General features: G+C 58.0%; 1 protein-coding gene across 1 annotated transcript; it reads left to right on the forward strand.

Annotated features, from left to right (window-relative positions):
- Positions 1-409: 409 nt before the first annotated feature.
- STK35 (serine/threonine kinase 35) lies at positions 410-15,383 on the forward strand. The gene is made up of 3 exons (XM_075721138.1): positions 410-872; positions 6,420-7,167; positions 14,123-15,383. The coding sequence occupies exons 1-2, from the start codon at positions 425-427 to the stop codon at positions 7,130-7,132; spliced, it is 1,161 nt and encodes a 386-aa protein (XP_075577253.1). The 5' UTR covers positions 410-424; the 3' UTR covers positions 7,133-7,167; positions 14,123-15,383.

Below are 15,383 nucleotides of genomic sequence, written 5' to 3' on the forward strand. Positions count from 1 at the left end.
GTCGCCGCCGCCCCGATGACCGGCCTGTTTACACCGGGGCGGCGCGTACCACGGCGGCGGGGGTGAGCGGGGCCCAGCCGCCGCGTTGAGGCGCCCTGGCAGCTCGGCGCCCCGGCAGCTCGGCGCCCCGGCTACCGGGGCGTGGGTAGAGAAACCGGGCGGCCTCCGCCGAGCCCCGTCCCGCCGCTGGGGAGAGGCCGCGTCCCGGCGCGGCTCCCGCCGCTCCCCCCCCGCCGCCGCAGTGGTTCGCCCCGCCGCGCCGCCATTGGCCGAGCGCTTAAAGGGGCAGGCAGGGCGCGCTTTTCCGCCCTCCGACGCGGCGGCGCGTGCCCCCTCGCCCGCGCGGCGCTCCCCGGCGCGGCGCTCCCCGGGGGGGGGGGGGGGGGCGGCGGCGGGCGCGCGGGGCCCCCCCCGCGGCGGTGCCATGGAAACGGCGGTGGCGGACGGCGGCCGCCGCGGGACACAAAGGGCGAGGCGGCGGCGGCGGAGGGCGGCGCGGCGGGGCCCCATGGCGGCGGCGGCGGGGCCCGGCCCCGGCCCCGGTGGCGGCGGCGGTAGCGGTAGCGGCGGCAGCGCCCCGCGGTACAGCCTGCTGGCCGAGATCGGCCGCGGGGCCTACGGCGTGGTGTACGAAGCCGTGTCGGGCCGCAGCGGCGCCCGGTTGGCGGTGAAACGGATCCGTTGCGACGCTCCCGAGAACGTGGAGCTGGCGCTGGCGGAGTTCTGGGCCCTGACGAGCCTCCGGCGGCAGCACCCCAACGTGGTGCGCTTCGAGGAGTGCGTCCTGCAGCGGCACGGCCTGGGGCAGCGCATGAGCCACGGCAACAAGCGCAGCCAGCTCTACCTGCGCCTCGTCGAGACCTCCCTCAAAGGTACCCGGCCCCCTCCCGGCATGGCCCCCGCCCCCCGGGGCCTCCTCCCCGCCCGGGCACCCCCCCTGAGCGCCCAGGGTCTGCCCCCTCCCCGCTGCCATCAGTGCCCCCACGCTGGGTAACCCCTGGGATACCCACGCAGGGCACCTTAGTGTCACCCCCCCCCTTCCTGAGCGGCCCCCTGTGCCCCCCAGCATCGCCCCATTGCTCAAATCCCTCCTTGGCATCCCCTGCCCTCAGGGGACCACCCAAAGCTCCCCCAGCCCCCCTCCCTCCACCTTAACTGACCCCTTTGCCAGTGTACCCCCCCCAGTGCACCCCTGGCCGTCCCAGCCACGCCTGCCAGCCCGGGGGTCCCTGTGTACCGCAGCGGTCCCTGCCCCAGGCATGCTCCCCCCCCTGCTGCCATCACCCCCCCCCCCGGGCCCTGTCCCTGCGGGGCTCCCCTGCTGCCCCCAGCACCCCTGGGTGCTGCCCCCCAGCCCCAGCACCCGCTGGGACCCCTGCACAGCATCGCCTGTCCTGGGCCCTGCCCCGTGCTGTGCCCTTGGGCTCTGCCCGTGTGTCCCCTCCACTCTCTCCCCTTCGTCTGTGTGCTGCTCCCAGGGCCAGCCTTCCCTGGGCCCCCACCCCGTACCTTGGCAGCCCCGTGCCCTGCCCGTGGGGTCCCTCCTTGTGCCCTGCACCTCTGCAGCACCCCAGCCCTGTGCCCATCCTCCTGAGGGACCCCGTTGTCACCTCCGTGCTCAGAGCCAGCCCTGGGGAGCATCCCTGCGTGCTGCCCTCAGGCCTTTCCTGCACCCCCTGCCAGCGCTGACCTCCTCCTCCTCCTCTGTAACACCGCATCCTGGGGCTCCCTCCGCTGCCCTGCCCTGCACCACAGCCCACGTGTGTCCCTCGGGGACCTTCGCCGGTCTGCACCCCAGTCACCCCACGGGGACATCTCCTCCCTCTCCACCCGACACATGTTCCTGTCTCCTCGGAGCACCCCAAGGCCGCAGCCCGTTACGGTGCCCTGTCTGCTCCCTCGAGCTCTTACAGCTTTGGGGCCGTTCTTTGTGCTCTCCTGTCCCCGTTCCCCTCCCCAGATGCTGGCTCTGTGGGGACAGCCCTGGAAGCAGCAGTGCCTGTAGCCTGGGCTGACACCCCCATCTTCCCCGGGGGTCCCTCAGCAGCAGCACGGGGCTGTCAGGGGTCACCTTCTCCTGCCACAGCCCATGACTGCAGTGGTGACATCTCTGAAACGCTCCCTCCCTTCCTCTGCTCCCTTGGCTGCTTGTCAGACCCAGCTCTGCCAATGTGCAGTGAAGATGTGGAAAAATACCCGAGCTCTGTCTCCTTGATGCCCCCGTGTCCCCCAGCCTGCCGCAGCCGGAGCCAGCTCACCCCAACCCCCTCCTTCCCCAAATTTGTGTGCCAGGACTCCTGTATGCTCCTGGGGGAGCTCAGTCTCCCCATGCCCCCTCAGCTGAGCCCCCCAAGTGCAGGCAGCCTCCAAACCCCACACCAGGCATCGTGGAAGGCTGCTGAGACCCATCCTCCGAGCAAACCCCTGGCTCCTGCGCTGCCCCTGCCCTGCCTGTCCCCTCCGCGCTCCTGGGGGGACATGTCCGGACCTCCCCAGCTCTCTCCCATGCAGACCTGATCCTCCTCTCCCTTCACGCTCTACACACAACCACCCAAGGGAGCCCCTGCCAGAAGGGCAGTGTCCTAATTTCTGTATAGCCTGGGTGCTTCCTTTACATGCCCTCGTGGGCACGACTCCCTGGGAAAGGAGCCAGCTCTTCCCTTTGCCGAGTGCGTGTCCAGCTGTAGGAAGCCAAGCTCTTCCTGGCAGGTACAGGGTTTTCCTGCCCCCTTGCCATGTTGCACGCCCTGAGAAGAGATGGCACGGCTTGGGGATAGCTTTTGGGTAGCTGTAGGTGCCCCCCATCTCTAGGTGGGGAGAGAGCCCCCCAACTTCCCCGCTGTGGGGAGGTCTTTGCCTGCTGCAGCCCTCTGAAGAGGGGAGCAGAGCTGGGCTCTCCATCCCGAGGCCGGAGAGCAGCAGTTTCGTTCCCCAAACTGGAGTGCATTCTCCCCTCCATCTGCCTTCCTCCTGACTGCCCTCCGGGCTGCGTTATCTGCTGGCCACAGGCTCCGGCAGAGGCTGTGCTCGCTGCCTTCCCAAGCTTTGGGTCTGATACGGCACCGATAAATATTTTTCAAAACAAAAGCCAGAGCTAGGTGAGCCTCCCAGGACTGCTTGCTCTCCTTCCCTGCCCGCAGCGTGCGAGCTGCGTGCGTGGAGCCGCCGTGCTGTCGCTCTGGCCGCGGTAGCCGGCACGTAGCTGTGCCGCCGTGCCATTCTGCACGACCGCAGCTGGGCTATTTACGGGCCTGCACAGATGCTGTGCCAACGTGCTGGGGCTCAGGGCACCGGGGTGGGGGATTAATTGGAGACTTTCTGAATCGGGAGCGCAACTGTCAGGATACCAGGCAATGTCAGGTCTCAGCTACAGTGCGGAGCCTACACCTTCATCATTTTAATGAGATGTGGCATAATAAATTTAAGGGCAAAAAGGAAGCTGGAAGCCCAGCACTGAGCCTGGAGGAGAGGCGTGTATTTGAGCAATGTGCCCTGATACATGCGCACCATCAGGGCTTGTGCGCGGCCACGTGCCCTCCGTGTTGTTCCTAACCCGTAGCAGCGATGGAGCTGCCTTACGAAGTGAGCAGGTATAGGGTGTTGCTCCCGAGCACATCACCCACGGGGCCGCCCACTCGCCGCTGGTGCTTGGCCACGCTCGCAGGCTGCCCTGGCATCGCCCACGCGTGTTACCATGGGTCTGAGCACCCAGGCTTCATGCTGCTGGCTCTCGTCTCTCCGGTGCAGCCTCTTTGCACAGAGGGAGTCAGAAGTTACACGCGGCAGTGGGATGCTGGTTCTGCTGTCATTAGATTTTTTTTTTTTTTTTCCCCCCTTGTGATGCTAAGCAAATTAGCAAGCTGTTAATGAGCTCCCAGGATAGGTCACGGGAGGACCGCTGCAGGGATGGAGAGGTTAGCATATGCTGTTCTGTGTTTGGGCAGGGAGCGCGCGGGGATGCTTGCTTTGCGATGGAGAACAGGTCTGGCCCGTCGTCTGCATCTCTTCAGCTCTTGGCTGCTTGACTTCAGTTTGCTAACATCTCATCTTTAGGAAGCGGCTTGCCAGCTCTTTGTGTTTAAAGCTGTTTGTTTTGAATGCAGGAAGATGATTTAACAACTAAACCACTTTCAGATTATAGAAAGAAAATGAGGAAATATTGCTCTTGGCTTAAACCTCTCCTAGGAGCGCTCCACCCAAAGCGAAGTGCACGGTGCTTGCAGCTACTGCTGGGTCAGCGGGGTCCTCCCTGCGCTCGCTGAGGTTCAGGGGCCAAGTTTTAAATCAGAGCCTTCCTTCTGCTAAAAACAAACCTTGGCTTGTCGGAGCCAGTAGGTCCCTGCTGCCGGCAAGCCGGTGTTTGAGCCGTTTCCCTGTGGGAAGGGGCTGTCGGCAGCGCTGCCGTGTGAATCCTCTCACCCTCCCACCTGTGTGCCGTGGGGCTCTGCCGTGCTGCCCATCCTGGCGCGGTTCCTGGCTGAGAAGAGCCCAACCCTCCTGCTGCCCGTGTCGGGGCTACGTGGATGCTGAGGGGAGCAGGAAAGCAAAGCCCTGTGCCCTGCTGCGACGTCGCCGGGGTTTAGCAACCCCGAGGTGGTGGCAGCGGTGTGAGCTGGGGCTGTCCTGGCTGTGCAAAGGTCTCTGCTCCTGGGATGAGCAGCCTGTGCTTCAGTTTCCATGCTGTCACGCTAGTCTCACCAAAGGGTGACTCGCGCCGGAGAAGCTGCTTTTCCTGGTCAGGATTTTGGTCTCCAGAGCCAAGCTGTCCTGGGCTGCTCCCACTTGGCCCTTGGGCTCACGTGCTGAGCCCCTCTCCAGCACTTTGGGGTCTCATTTGGCGTCTCAAAGTGCACCCAGTGCCCTGTACCTCCAGCCTGTTGACGGTCCCTCCCATCCCCCAGACCTAACCTTCATCTTCTGCTGAGGGCAGGGAGGTGCAGCCAAATCCTTCTGTTGTGCAGACTTTCATTTCCATAGCAGTAGCCATGGATACAGACTGTTTGTGCAAATAACCAATATTCCCACCCACACCGATCGCTGACCGTTGCTGGCATGGGTGCCGGTCAGCCCAGGGCTTGGTGTCCCTGGTAGTCTTGGCTTTACCTGCTGCTGAAAGTTTGCTTTCCCACATGTTCTTTAGGGCTTTGCTAAAACAAAACCCAACTTTGTCAAATGGGTGGAGTTGTTATTGCTTTCAAAACACTTGGATTCATCCATGTGACTTGTTCACTGTGGCAGAGGCGAGTGGTGTCCTCCAGCTTCTCTCTTACGGTGCTTGAGGGTGAAAAAAACCATAGTTCCTAGAGCAGGACAGTACCCTGGTTGTGTGTGCAGGCTCTGTCTGTCACCTGGGTCCTCTGTGCGGGTGATGTGGGGTCTGGCAGTGGGATTTGCATCCTGGCATTGGCTAACGGGGCCGGCAGCAGACCCCCGGCCCCGTTAGCTGATAGGAAGCTGTTGCATTTCTCCACGTGTCTAGTTCCTGTGCAAGAGAGTGGTTTGCCTTGGCAGGGAGGTTGTGGAGGTAAAACCTAGATGCAGTGAATTGGACTTGAGACGCTCTGAGCTTGAAGAGCTCAGTGAGATGTAAGTGAAGGAAGAAGCTGTTTGGAGCATAATATTGGGTAGCAACACTAATGAGCGAGGCTGAGATTGCATTTAAATGTTGTTTGCTGCTTGGGCCTCCAGTTTCCTCTCTTTAAAGACTTGTTGGCTCTTAATGAAAGCTGTATGAAGTGGCAGAGCTCCCCTAGCACAAACACAATGCTTAAACCCACAAATTTAGTCTGAGAAGAGCCAGCGTGCTGCAAGGCTTTGCCACTGGTGTGACTGCTCTTAACAAGGCTGTGCTGGCACAGTGTTAAGGGCTGTGATTTACTCCCCACTTGCAGTTATACTAGTAAAGTGTAAGGTATAAGCCAGCCTTTGCCTTCTGCAGCAGAGCTCAGGTGGGAGAGCTGGCATTCACATAGAACTGATTTCCCCCCCCCCGCCCCCATGGACTCGCTGCTAATTGTGCTTTTAGTCTCTGCTGCTTTGGCTGTCAGAGCCTGGGGAGAATTGCCTGACAGTAGCGCAGGAAAATAACCCTCCGCTTCCAAGTTCCCTGCGAGCACCTGAGAAGGCACGTGCTCGGTCTCACTCGCACGCCTGCGCTTTGCTGGGAACAGGTCCCTGAGCTGGCTCCCAGGCAATGGGCTCAGATAAACGTGGTGCACTTGACGGGATCCCAAAGCACGCGAAGCCACAGCAGTGCCAGCATCGCTGCTGGTACCCTGCGGTGTGATAGGTCCCGGTCATGTTCCTAAGGCCTTTACTATCCATATAAACCAGACCTGTTCCTTGCCTGCACTGAGTTAGTGTGGACATTTTGTAATGCGTCTGAAAAACCCACTCTTGCTTTTGTCCCTTTTGGTTAGGTGAGAGGATCCTGGGCTATGCGGAGGAGCCTTGCTACCTCTGGTTCGTCATGGAATTCTGCGAAGGCGGAGACCTCAACCAGTACGTGCTCTCACGAAGGCCCGACCCAGCGACAAACAAGAGCTTCATGCTGCAGCTGACCAGCGCCATTGCCTTCCTGCACAAGAACCATATTGTCCACCGGGACCTGAAACCAGACAACATCCTGATAACTGAGAAGTCTGGCACCCCTGTTCTCAAGGTGGCTGACTTCGGGCTGAGCAAGGTCTGCGCTGGCCTGACTGCTCGGGGCAAGGAGGGTGGGCATGAGAACAAAAATGTGAATGTGAACAAGTACTGGCTGTCTTCGGCTTGCGGCTCCGATTTCTACATGGCACCCGAGGTCTGGGAGGGACACTACACCGCCAAGGCTGACATCTTCGCCCTTGGCATCATCATCTGGGCCATGATTGAGAGGATAACGTTCATCGATGCGGAGACCAAGAAGGAGCTGCTGGGGACCTACATCAAGCAGGGGACCGAGATTGTGCCCGTCGGGGAAGCGCTGCTAGAAAACCCAAAGATGGAGCTGCACATCCCTCAGAAACGCAGGACTTCCATGTCTGAGGGGATCAAGCAGCTCTTGAAAGACATGTTGGCTGCTAACCCACAAGATCGACCTGATGCCTTTGAGCTTGAAACCAGAATGGACCAGGTTACATGTGCTGCTTAAATTCAGGGCAGGGCACCACTGTGCGTTGCAGCTGGGTAAGTGATCTGCAGTTTTTGTATTATTCTGTCTGCTGTACCAGCCCAATAATGTACTTCGTAGTGACACAAAGGAGTCTTTTATGTTCCCAGAGCTATTTCTATAGTGACTCATCAGAGCACTGCTCCTGAGGTTTTTTTTTTTCCACCTATTCTACTGCAAAAAATAAAGTAGAGGTGGGAAACAGAATTAGCAGCTGCCTGTCCTGCTGCTGCCCAGAGGCGCAGCAGAGTTGGCAGGGCTGGGCAGGAGCCCTGCTCCTCAGAGGCCCTGGCCAGTGGCTAAGGCAGGCTGGTGCATGGCAGAGAGACCCATGAGCATCCCCTGACATCAGGTGTGGGTACATCCGTCTCTCCCAGGGGCAGGGAAGGAGCTGCCAGTTCTGCCTCCTCTGCTGCGTGGTTCAATTTCTGCGGTCGGTGCTGAGAGCACCTCGCTGTCTAGCCCAGGCACCTTCCCTTCTGAGACTGACAGGACAGCTCGGGGCTCGGCTGGCTCGGTGAGCAGGCACCGAGTGGAGTGGCAGGTCTGTCTCAGCACGAAGCTGTTTCCTTTGCTTTCACCTACGAGGCACGTGGGTCTGTCTCGTTTCGTTTCCTTGCTGAAGGCAGGACTTCCTTTTGGTGTGAACTGCAGTTGCCCAAACCCAGTAGGATGCTTTGGTCTCCAGCGTCTGAGTTTGTAGACCTGCGTCTGCTCAGGAAAGAAGCTTACACAAGAGCTGTACTCAGACTGAGCTCACCTCCCTTCAAGCAGAGTCCCCTCCCGTCTCCCCCCAGCTTGGTTCCTGAACAGTCCCAAGCTCCGAGGTCCCATTCCTGAGGCCTGGGTGGTCACACATGGTCTGGAAGGATCCCCAGGGACGTGGGGTAGCTGGCAGCGTCACTGACCAGTGACACAGAAGGACTGGGAGGTGCTGCCTGCATGGCAAAGCTGTCTGTAAACAAGAGCTGTTACTAGGGATTCTCCTGGCCAAATGCTTCAATGAAACTGAAAAATTACAGATTACAAGGAGCGAGGCTGATGTCTTCCCAGCCCAGGTCCTTCTCAAGCTCCTGCAGAGCTGCCTGAGTGTTGCTGGTCACAGACCTCTGAAAGCCTGCCTGTGTCAGGTGCTGGCATTGCAGCTTGGGCTCCCCAGCCCTTTCCTCACCCTGAAATAGCACAGATGCTGCTGGACCGGAGCAGACTGCAGATACAAGAGAGCAGAGAGGGATGAAATGGCTGCCGTAGCCAGCAAACACCCGGCCTTCAGCCTTGCAGCCGATGGCCGTGCACCCAGCCTGCTCCTGAGAGCCAGCCTCCGGCAGCAGGGCGGTGGGGAAGGTGGGGGCGTTTTGGCAGGCTTTGCTAAAAAACCTCCTTGCTGCCCACCTGAGGGTTCCCCAGCATATGTAAAGCGATGTGCTGCCCATCCCTTCTCTGTGTGTGTGCCCAGATAAGCTGTGTGCTGTTTGCAGAGAAATAGGAATATGGAAATGGAAAGGCCCATGGGGTAGGTCTAGTGTTGTCACTGCTGGTTTGTCCAAACTGGTCCACAAACCATCCCCCCCACGCCCCGGCGTAAAATATTTAATGCCCTTAAGATCTCCCGGTGCAAGTAATTGATGTGACTGTTTCTGCCTGGGGCTGGGGCTCGCTACTGGTCCCAGTGTGGGCTGGGGATTAGGGTGGGGGAGTGAATCTGCAGAAATGTGAGCCCTTAAGATGGGTGTGGTAGTGCTGGGGCAAGAGCAGGGCACCCCACCTCGTGCCCCAGGGCAAGGCGGGGGTCTCCTCCTGCTTTTGGGAGCAGCTGTGCTGCGTGGCAGAGGGTCGGGTCCGGGTTTGCCGCCGCTGTTGGCATCTGCGATATCTCTGTGCTGACACGATAGCTCTGTGCTGACACAATGCTGCTGAGTTATGCAACCGTGCCCTCCAGGGAAAATTCATCCTGTGCATATCTGCAGAATAGTACATGCAGGGATAACAAACACCAAGGGGACAGTCCTCCCCCGGGGCTGTTTGCTTAAAACCCAGCTGCCTTCTGCAAACCCCGTTGCCTCCATCCGTGGCCGGAGCCAGCCGTGAGGCTGCACCGATGGGCTCCGTCACTGCCACAGCTGCAGCAGAGATGGATGCGCTTGGATAACGCAACCTGGCATACATAGCGTGGCTGCTGGGCCCAGAGAGGAGCCCGGCGCCGGCCATATGTTCGCTGCAAACCCAGAGCCTTGTGCTGCGGGGAGCGTTCGTCTCGCTTGTTTATGGGGCAGCAGAATATTTGGTGTGCTTTCCTATAGGGCTTTTCCTCATGCCTTGTGTATTTGTGCATTCAAATCAGCCTACCTCTGGCTGTTATTAAATGCAAATCTTAAATTGGAAACCCGCTTGAGAAGCTTAAAATGGGATTTAGAGCAGGGCCTGAATTCTGCTCTCGGGTAGTTTAAGTTGACTGAAAAACTCAAGTAACCTCTTCCAACTTAACTGTGGGGCTCGCGCGTAGCTCGTAGTGCTGCTGGGTCGTGCAGTGAGTTCTTCTTCCCCAGGACAGCTTCAGACCCTGCTCAGCCTTGGTTCATGTCATAACCTGGAAAACCGTAACCCTCCCTGACCCAGGCAATGTGATTTTTGCTTATTTTTTGGTATGCCACTGGTGTCTTCCAATTTTGCTTCATGTCCCAGCAGTTCTGCCTTTAGTTCTGCTACGGATGCTGCACACACCTGCCAGTCGGCAGGCTTCATGCTCTGTTACCCTTCCAAAATGCAGATATTAAATGTCAGTTCTCAGCCAGGAAGGTGTTTCTGACTTGGTTTCTGCTGGACATGGGGGTGTCTGGGGTGGAGATGAGCCTGCTTATCTCCTTGCTCCCCTCACCAGCGCTGCTGGTGGCCCTGGGGCGGTAAGCCCAGGAGAAGTGGGCAGCATTTCCCTGGGCAAAACAGAGGTTTTTCTCTTTCTTATTTGAACACTGTGCTTCCCGGCTTTCAGCAGGAGGAGTTCAGCTAAAGCCTGAGGCATGCCTTTTGGGCAAAGAGGACAAAAGCCTTTCTAATACAATTAGGGAGTGGCTGGATTGTGCTGGGTACCTGCTGATCCTCTCTTGATTGCCCTGTGATAGCCCAGCACTGTGCCTGCACCGCACACTAAGGGCTATCTCACCCCTCCTTGTCCGTACTGGAAGGTTGGGGCTGCTCTCCTCTCTCCTCCTTTCCTGCAACCTGAACATCTTTTTCTTGGCATGGCTTTTTTGCTCTCCGAGTTCCCCAGGGCAGGCGCGGGACCCTCGTAGTGGGTTTGTGCAGTGTGGATTGAGCAACCCTTCGAGAAGTTGCTGAAGAGCGAGGTACAGCGAGAGCGTGTTGCTGGAGCGGCACCAGTGGTCATGGCCACGGAAGCAAGGGGAGCAAGTGGCAGCATTGCCCGCCATCTACAGTTAAACATTTAGGAAACTTTATAGTTTTAATTCATGTAGGACATCAAACTGCAATGGTTGTGATCCATGTAGAAGGCTGCTTGTTCTGGTAGATCATATTCTGTGATATTTTTGCTGTGGATAAAACAGCCTGATTTTTTGGGGTGGATGCTCAAGGTGGATGGTGGGAATCTATGCAGGCTGCAGCATCTTGGGGGCTGCCTTCAGCAGGAAGGTGTCTGACAGCCGAGGCAGCCTGGCTCACTCCAGCACTCCCCCTCCTCTGTCACTGGTTTTGCTCATTCCAGTTTCAGCTAAAAGTAACTGTTTGCATTTGCATTGTTCTTCTCTTTGCATTTTCAAAATGCAACGGGAGCTGACGCTGAGCAAGCTCATCTGCTCTCCCTGCGTGATGGTGCCTAGCCCCGGCGAGAGTTCGCTGGTGCTGTGCCCAGCCACTCCTGAGCCCTGCTAATAAACTGCTGCCCTACAGAATTTGAGACCTGGAGGGCAGGGATCGGATGCACATCAGCAGCGGCTCTGTGAGCCGTCAGCGAGCAGGGCTGTTGCAGCGAGTTAGGTCTTGTCTGTTAGTACCACTCAACTCAAATTTTTACCGTGCGCTGAAAGTGCCCTTACCCTGCTGGCCAGGAAGAGGTGAGCGAGTCGAGGGAAAGGATAGCGGTTTCATTTCTGAAACAATGTTGGGTTTGACCTCAGACTGTTTTCAGCGTGCTTTGTGAATCTTGGCATGGACAAAAGCCGTGGGACAGTAAAAGCAAGGTCAGTTCCTCTTCCTGGCCGTAGCAGCGGGTGCAGCACCGCAGGGCCACCCCGCGGAGTGGTGACATCTTTCTGGGCAAGCGTTGGTTCTACCTGGGGAGAAGCGAAGCCCTGAGGATGAACTGGATCGCGTCACCTCTGGCCAGATGTGTTAGCGTTTGCGTTTGCTCACTGTCACCCCCCGCTCTCCCTCCTGGGGGAGGCTGCTGCGGTTGGATTTAAGGAAGTTCCCAAGGAGGAACTTATATGCACAGAGCATGAGGAAGGACTTAGGAGATAAAGCAGGCTCTCGGCCCCATTCCCTCATACCCCGTGTTCCCACGCAGGGGTAGATAACGTGATTAACGCGAGAAGGCGCTGGGTTCTCTCTCCCTCCCCTGCGCTGAGCCCTCTGATACCACGCAGACCACGTTGCCACCTCCCATCTCTGCCGTGACCCACGCATTAGTGTCATCTTAGGTGCTGGATGAGGGCTCCATGGGCTGCTGGTTCATATCCTGCTGATGCCGAATGAACGTTCGAGCTGATTAAAACTATAAGTGGCATCAGTGGAGGGATTAAAAGCTCTTGAACAAGCTCCTGAAACAACGTGCGTCAGTGGAGTGAGCTCTCCTGTCTCAGAGCTGTGAGCTCGGGGCTGCTCAAGCAAGCGCCTTCCCTGAAAAAGCTCCTACTCCAGGGAAGCACGAGCAGAAACGCTGCCCTACTTGCTAATGAAGCTGCACCACAGGGGAAATCTTCCAGAAAATTCCTCGTGCGATTGCCCCTGACCTCACGTCCGGGTGCCTCTCGCCAGCCTGCCTTCTCAAACAGAAAGGCTTTTTTTCTGATTGCAGCCTGCAAAGGCAGCATCTCCTGGTTAACCTCTCCCGAAAAGCAGCGTCCCCGTGGCCCTGGCTTCTGCTCCGAGCAGCAGAGGCAGCCTCTTCCTTTAGAAATGTGTTCCTTAGGCATGGATTTCTTTAATGAGATTTCCTAGGGCTAAGGGATTTGGGTAATTTGCTGGGCAGTGGCAGTTTTTCTTCAGCAGGTCTCTCCCGCTGCTCTGTTGCTGTCGCTCGGTGTCTCTGCAGAGCCCCTCGCTCGTTCCCGGTGGGAGAGGACCTGCCCCTGCTGAAGGGGGGAGCTAAATCTACGCCCCCAGTTTTTTTCCATGTAACTGTCTGAGCTCAGAGGTCGAGTTTGGGGAAAAATTAAACTGCTGTTAACTCCTGGAAAATTACCACCCATGCATAGCACGAGGGGTGACGAAGCAAAGCAGGGCCCTCCCCTTGGGTTGAGGGTTTGCACGTGTTTCAGCGACTTCCAGCCCTGTCCCCTGCTGCGGGAAGCCCTCGAGGAGCCAGTGGGCAGAGCTGGCAGAGCGGGGAGACCCCCAGGTCCCTCCGTGGGGCAGGTGGGTCCCAGCTTTCATTGAACCATCACCGCTGCTTCCCAGCACAACCCCTGGCCTCAGCTCCGCTGGTCCCTCCTCTGAAGGTTGTGACATCCTGAATGATGTGCTTCCAGCACAGAAGTGACATCGCGTGCGTGCTCTTCCTCTGCTGGGTCCAGACTTGCTGCTGGATGGGATGTCCACAGGGAATTTACTGGGTTGCAAACAAGCCGGCTGGAAAATGCTGCTGGCTTATGTGCAGAGTTGAGCATTTCTGCATCCCTGAGCTCGGAGGACAGGAGGGTGCGGTGCCAGGGCTGTGGAGGGTTTGGTGCAGCACCCTTGGTGCTGCGGGGGCCGTGGGGGATGCTGTGCACTGGGGTTTTGGCCAGAGCAGGGACCAGTGCAGCAGAGCTGCCTGTTCTTCCCTAAAATCCCTGGCGCCGAGCATCCTTGGGGGTTGTTGCAAGCGCAGCACAGCCGGCGCTGCGAACCCATCCTGCTCTTTCAGTTGCACTGAAATGGATTTTAACCCCCTCTTGCAGAGCCACTCGAGAAGCCCGAGCTGCTGCTGACGCACAGGGCGAGCGGTGCAGGGCGTCCCTGGTGTCAAAGCTTGTTCCACCTTTCCTAGGGTGTGCGGATGCAGAGGACTGGGAGCCGGTGCTCCGCGCCTGCATCACGTGGACCCTCAAGGCCGGGCTCTGCCGCGGGAATGCTCGTCCTTGTTCCAGCCGGGCTGTCACCGCGGTGAGCCCCGCGGAACAGGGCTGCGTTACCAGCGTGCGGGGCGACGCTAAACCCCGAGCCGACCCGTTGCAGCGCAGCCCATGTGCTGGGGCAGCTGGGTGCGTACTGACCTTGGCAGTGCACTGCACAGGGCTGGTTGAATCGCTCCTGAGAAGGAAATGACTGTAAACCGAGTTCCAGACCTGCAGTGCTTGGATCAATAATGAAAGCACTGCGAAGTAGAGAGACGTGGCAATTCCCATCTTGGACTAACTGGGAGCAGTGGGAAGGCTGTGGGAGTGGGCTCCCTCTCCGCAGCAGCGTCTTCCAGCCCTTCCATCCAGCACCAATCCGGTTACCATCGTGCCTTCCACCCGGTGCAGTCGCTCGTAGGCGTTGCTGTTCGCAGGCGTTAGCTGGGGCCGTGTAAGGAGAAGGCATGCACTCGTCTGGAGTTCTCCCAGCCCCTCAAGTGATGCTTTAATTAAGGCTTGGGAACGAAAGGAGAGGTGCAGCGAGCACACTGAACCAGCAATCCTGCTTGCTTTACCTACCTGCAGCCTGGGTTGGGTGGCAGCGGGAGGGCTGGCAGGACGTTGTCCCAATCTAGTAACCGGGACAAAACTGCCGACATACCTGACCTCTCTTTCTCCTTTCTTGTTTTTCTTGCAGGTTTATTTGCCAGGGACCCATAATCTCCATTATTTACGTGCAACGAGGGAAGTCAAAGATAAGGGAAGATGATGATACAGAAGATCCCTGGTCTGCAGAATCTCTGGCAATGTGAAATCTTTGGGTGTTACTTTGTTTTGTTGGGAAGAGGTGTTCTGGGGATGTGGGAGGGGGCTGCAGAGGCCGGGAGAAGAGCACAAGCTGGCAGCTCATGAGACTTTTAAACAAGATCCAGGGAGCAGAGCTGCCCCTGCCCGGCCCTCCCCACATCTCCTGTGCTGTCATTGACTCAGTAGATGTTTCTAGAGAAGATCTGGTTTCATAAGGAGGTGGGAATCAGCAGCCCGGCAGCGAGGTGCGCTGCCAGGCACCAGCTCTGAGTCCAGCTGGACACAACTTTGGGTTTAAAGCTATTGCTTTCGCCTAGGGGCAGCGGGAGCAAAGTGATGGCTAGGTTTGCACCAGGAGTGCAGTGCTTTAGAAAAAGTGAGTCTCTCGGACCACGTGTTGCAAGCAGCTAAATAATTTCATAGCCAGGCAGCTTCTGGATAGGTGGGTGCTGCCCAGGCTATGAGCAGTTGACATTAGGATAGGGTAGCGTAAGCTGGAAAGCCGTTCGGCAAGGCAGGTCTGCTGCTGCGACGGGCAGACCTTCGTTCTCCCTGAGCTGGGTTTCCTAGTGACGTTTGTTACAGCCTTTCATGCAGAGGGAAGTGGGGAGCCCGTAGGTACGTTTTCAGGTGCACATCGTTCTGCATACAAGAGAAACAGAAAGCAGCCCACTACTCTGATCCATTTAATGCCAAACTTCAGTTGTTAGGAACAATAATACTTGGGAGAGGAGGAGGTTTGGCCTAAATGGCTCACGGGCTAGATTCTAGCCTCCGGTGAAATACTTTTTCGCTGTCTCCAGGAAGCAAAAGGCAATGCTGCTGTTTAGGTTTGGTTACAGTACAGTTCAGGTAAGGAGATTGGAACCTCAAGCTGAGCAGTTAATACTCAATTTCCTTGCCTATATTTAGAGCAACACTAATGTTCTGGGGCTGACCCCGTGTTGATGGTCTTCAGACTTTGCTCACTGTAAATGCAGTGTAAAGCACCACCTCTTCTCCACCCTGCGGGTCCTGAACCACCTAAAACATTTCTCACTGGGTTAAATCACCCGGCAGTGGTTTGGGGAGCGGGCTGGTCTGACCCAGCATCGCTCCTGAGCTGCCTGGGTGCTCAGCCCTCACCGGAGCTGGCCAGGGCCGCAGGCAGA

The sequence above is a fragment of the Pelecanus crispus genome, chromosome 14, assembly GCF_030463565.1.
Source record: "Pelecanus crispus isolate bPelCri1 chromosome 14, bPelCri1.pri, whole genome shotgun sequence".
Lineage (NCBI taxonomy): Eukaryota > Metazoa > Chordata > Aves > Pelecaniformes > Pelecanidae > Pelecanus > Pelecanus crispus.

Coding starts and splice junctions, on each gene's coding strand:
- STK35 (XM_075721138.1), top strand. CDS start 425: ATGGAAACGGCGGTGGCGGACGGCGGCCGCCGCGGGACACAAAGGGCG. Junction 873..6,419: donor CGTCGAGACCTCCCTCAAAG/GTACCCGGCCCC, acceptor CCTTTTGGTTAG/GTGAGAGGATCCTGGGCTAT.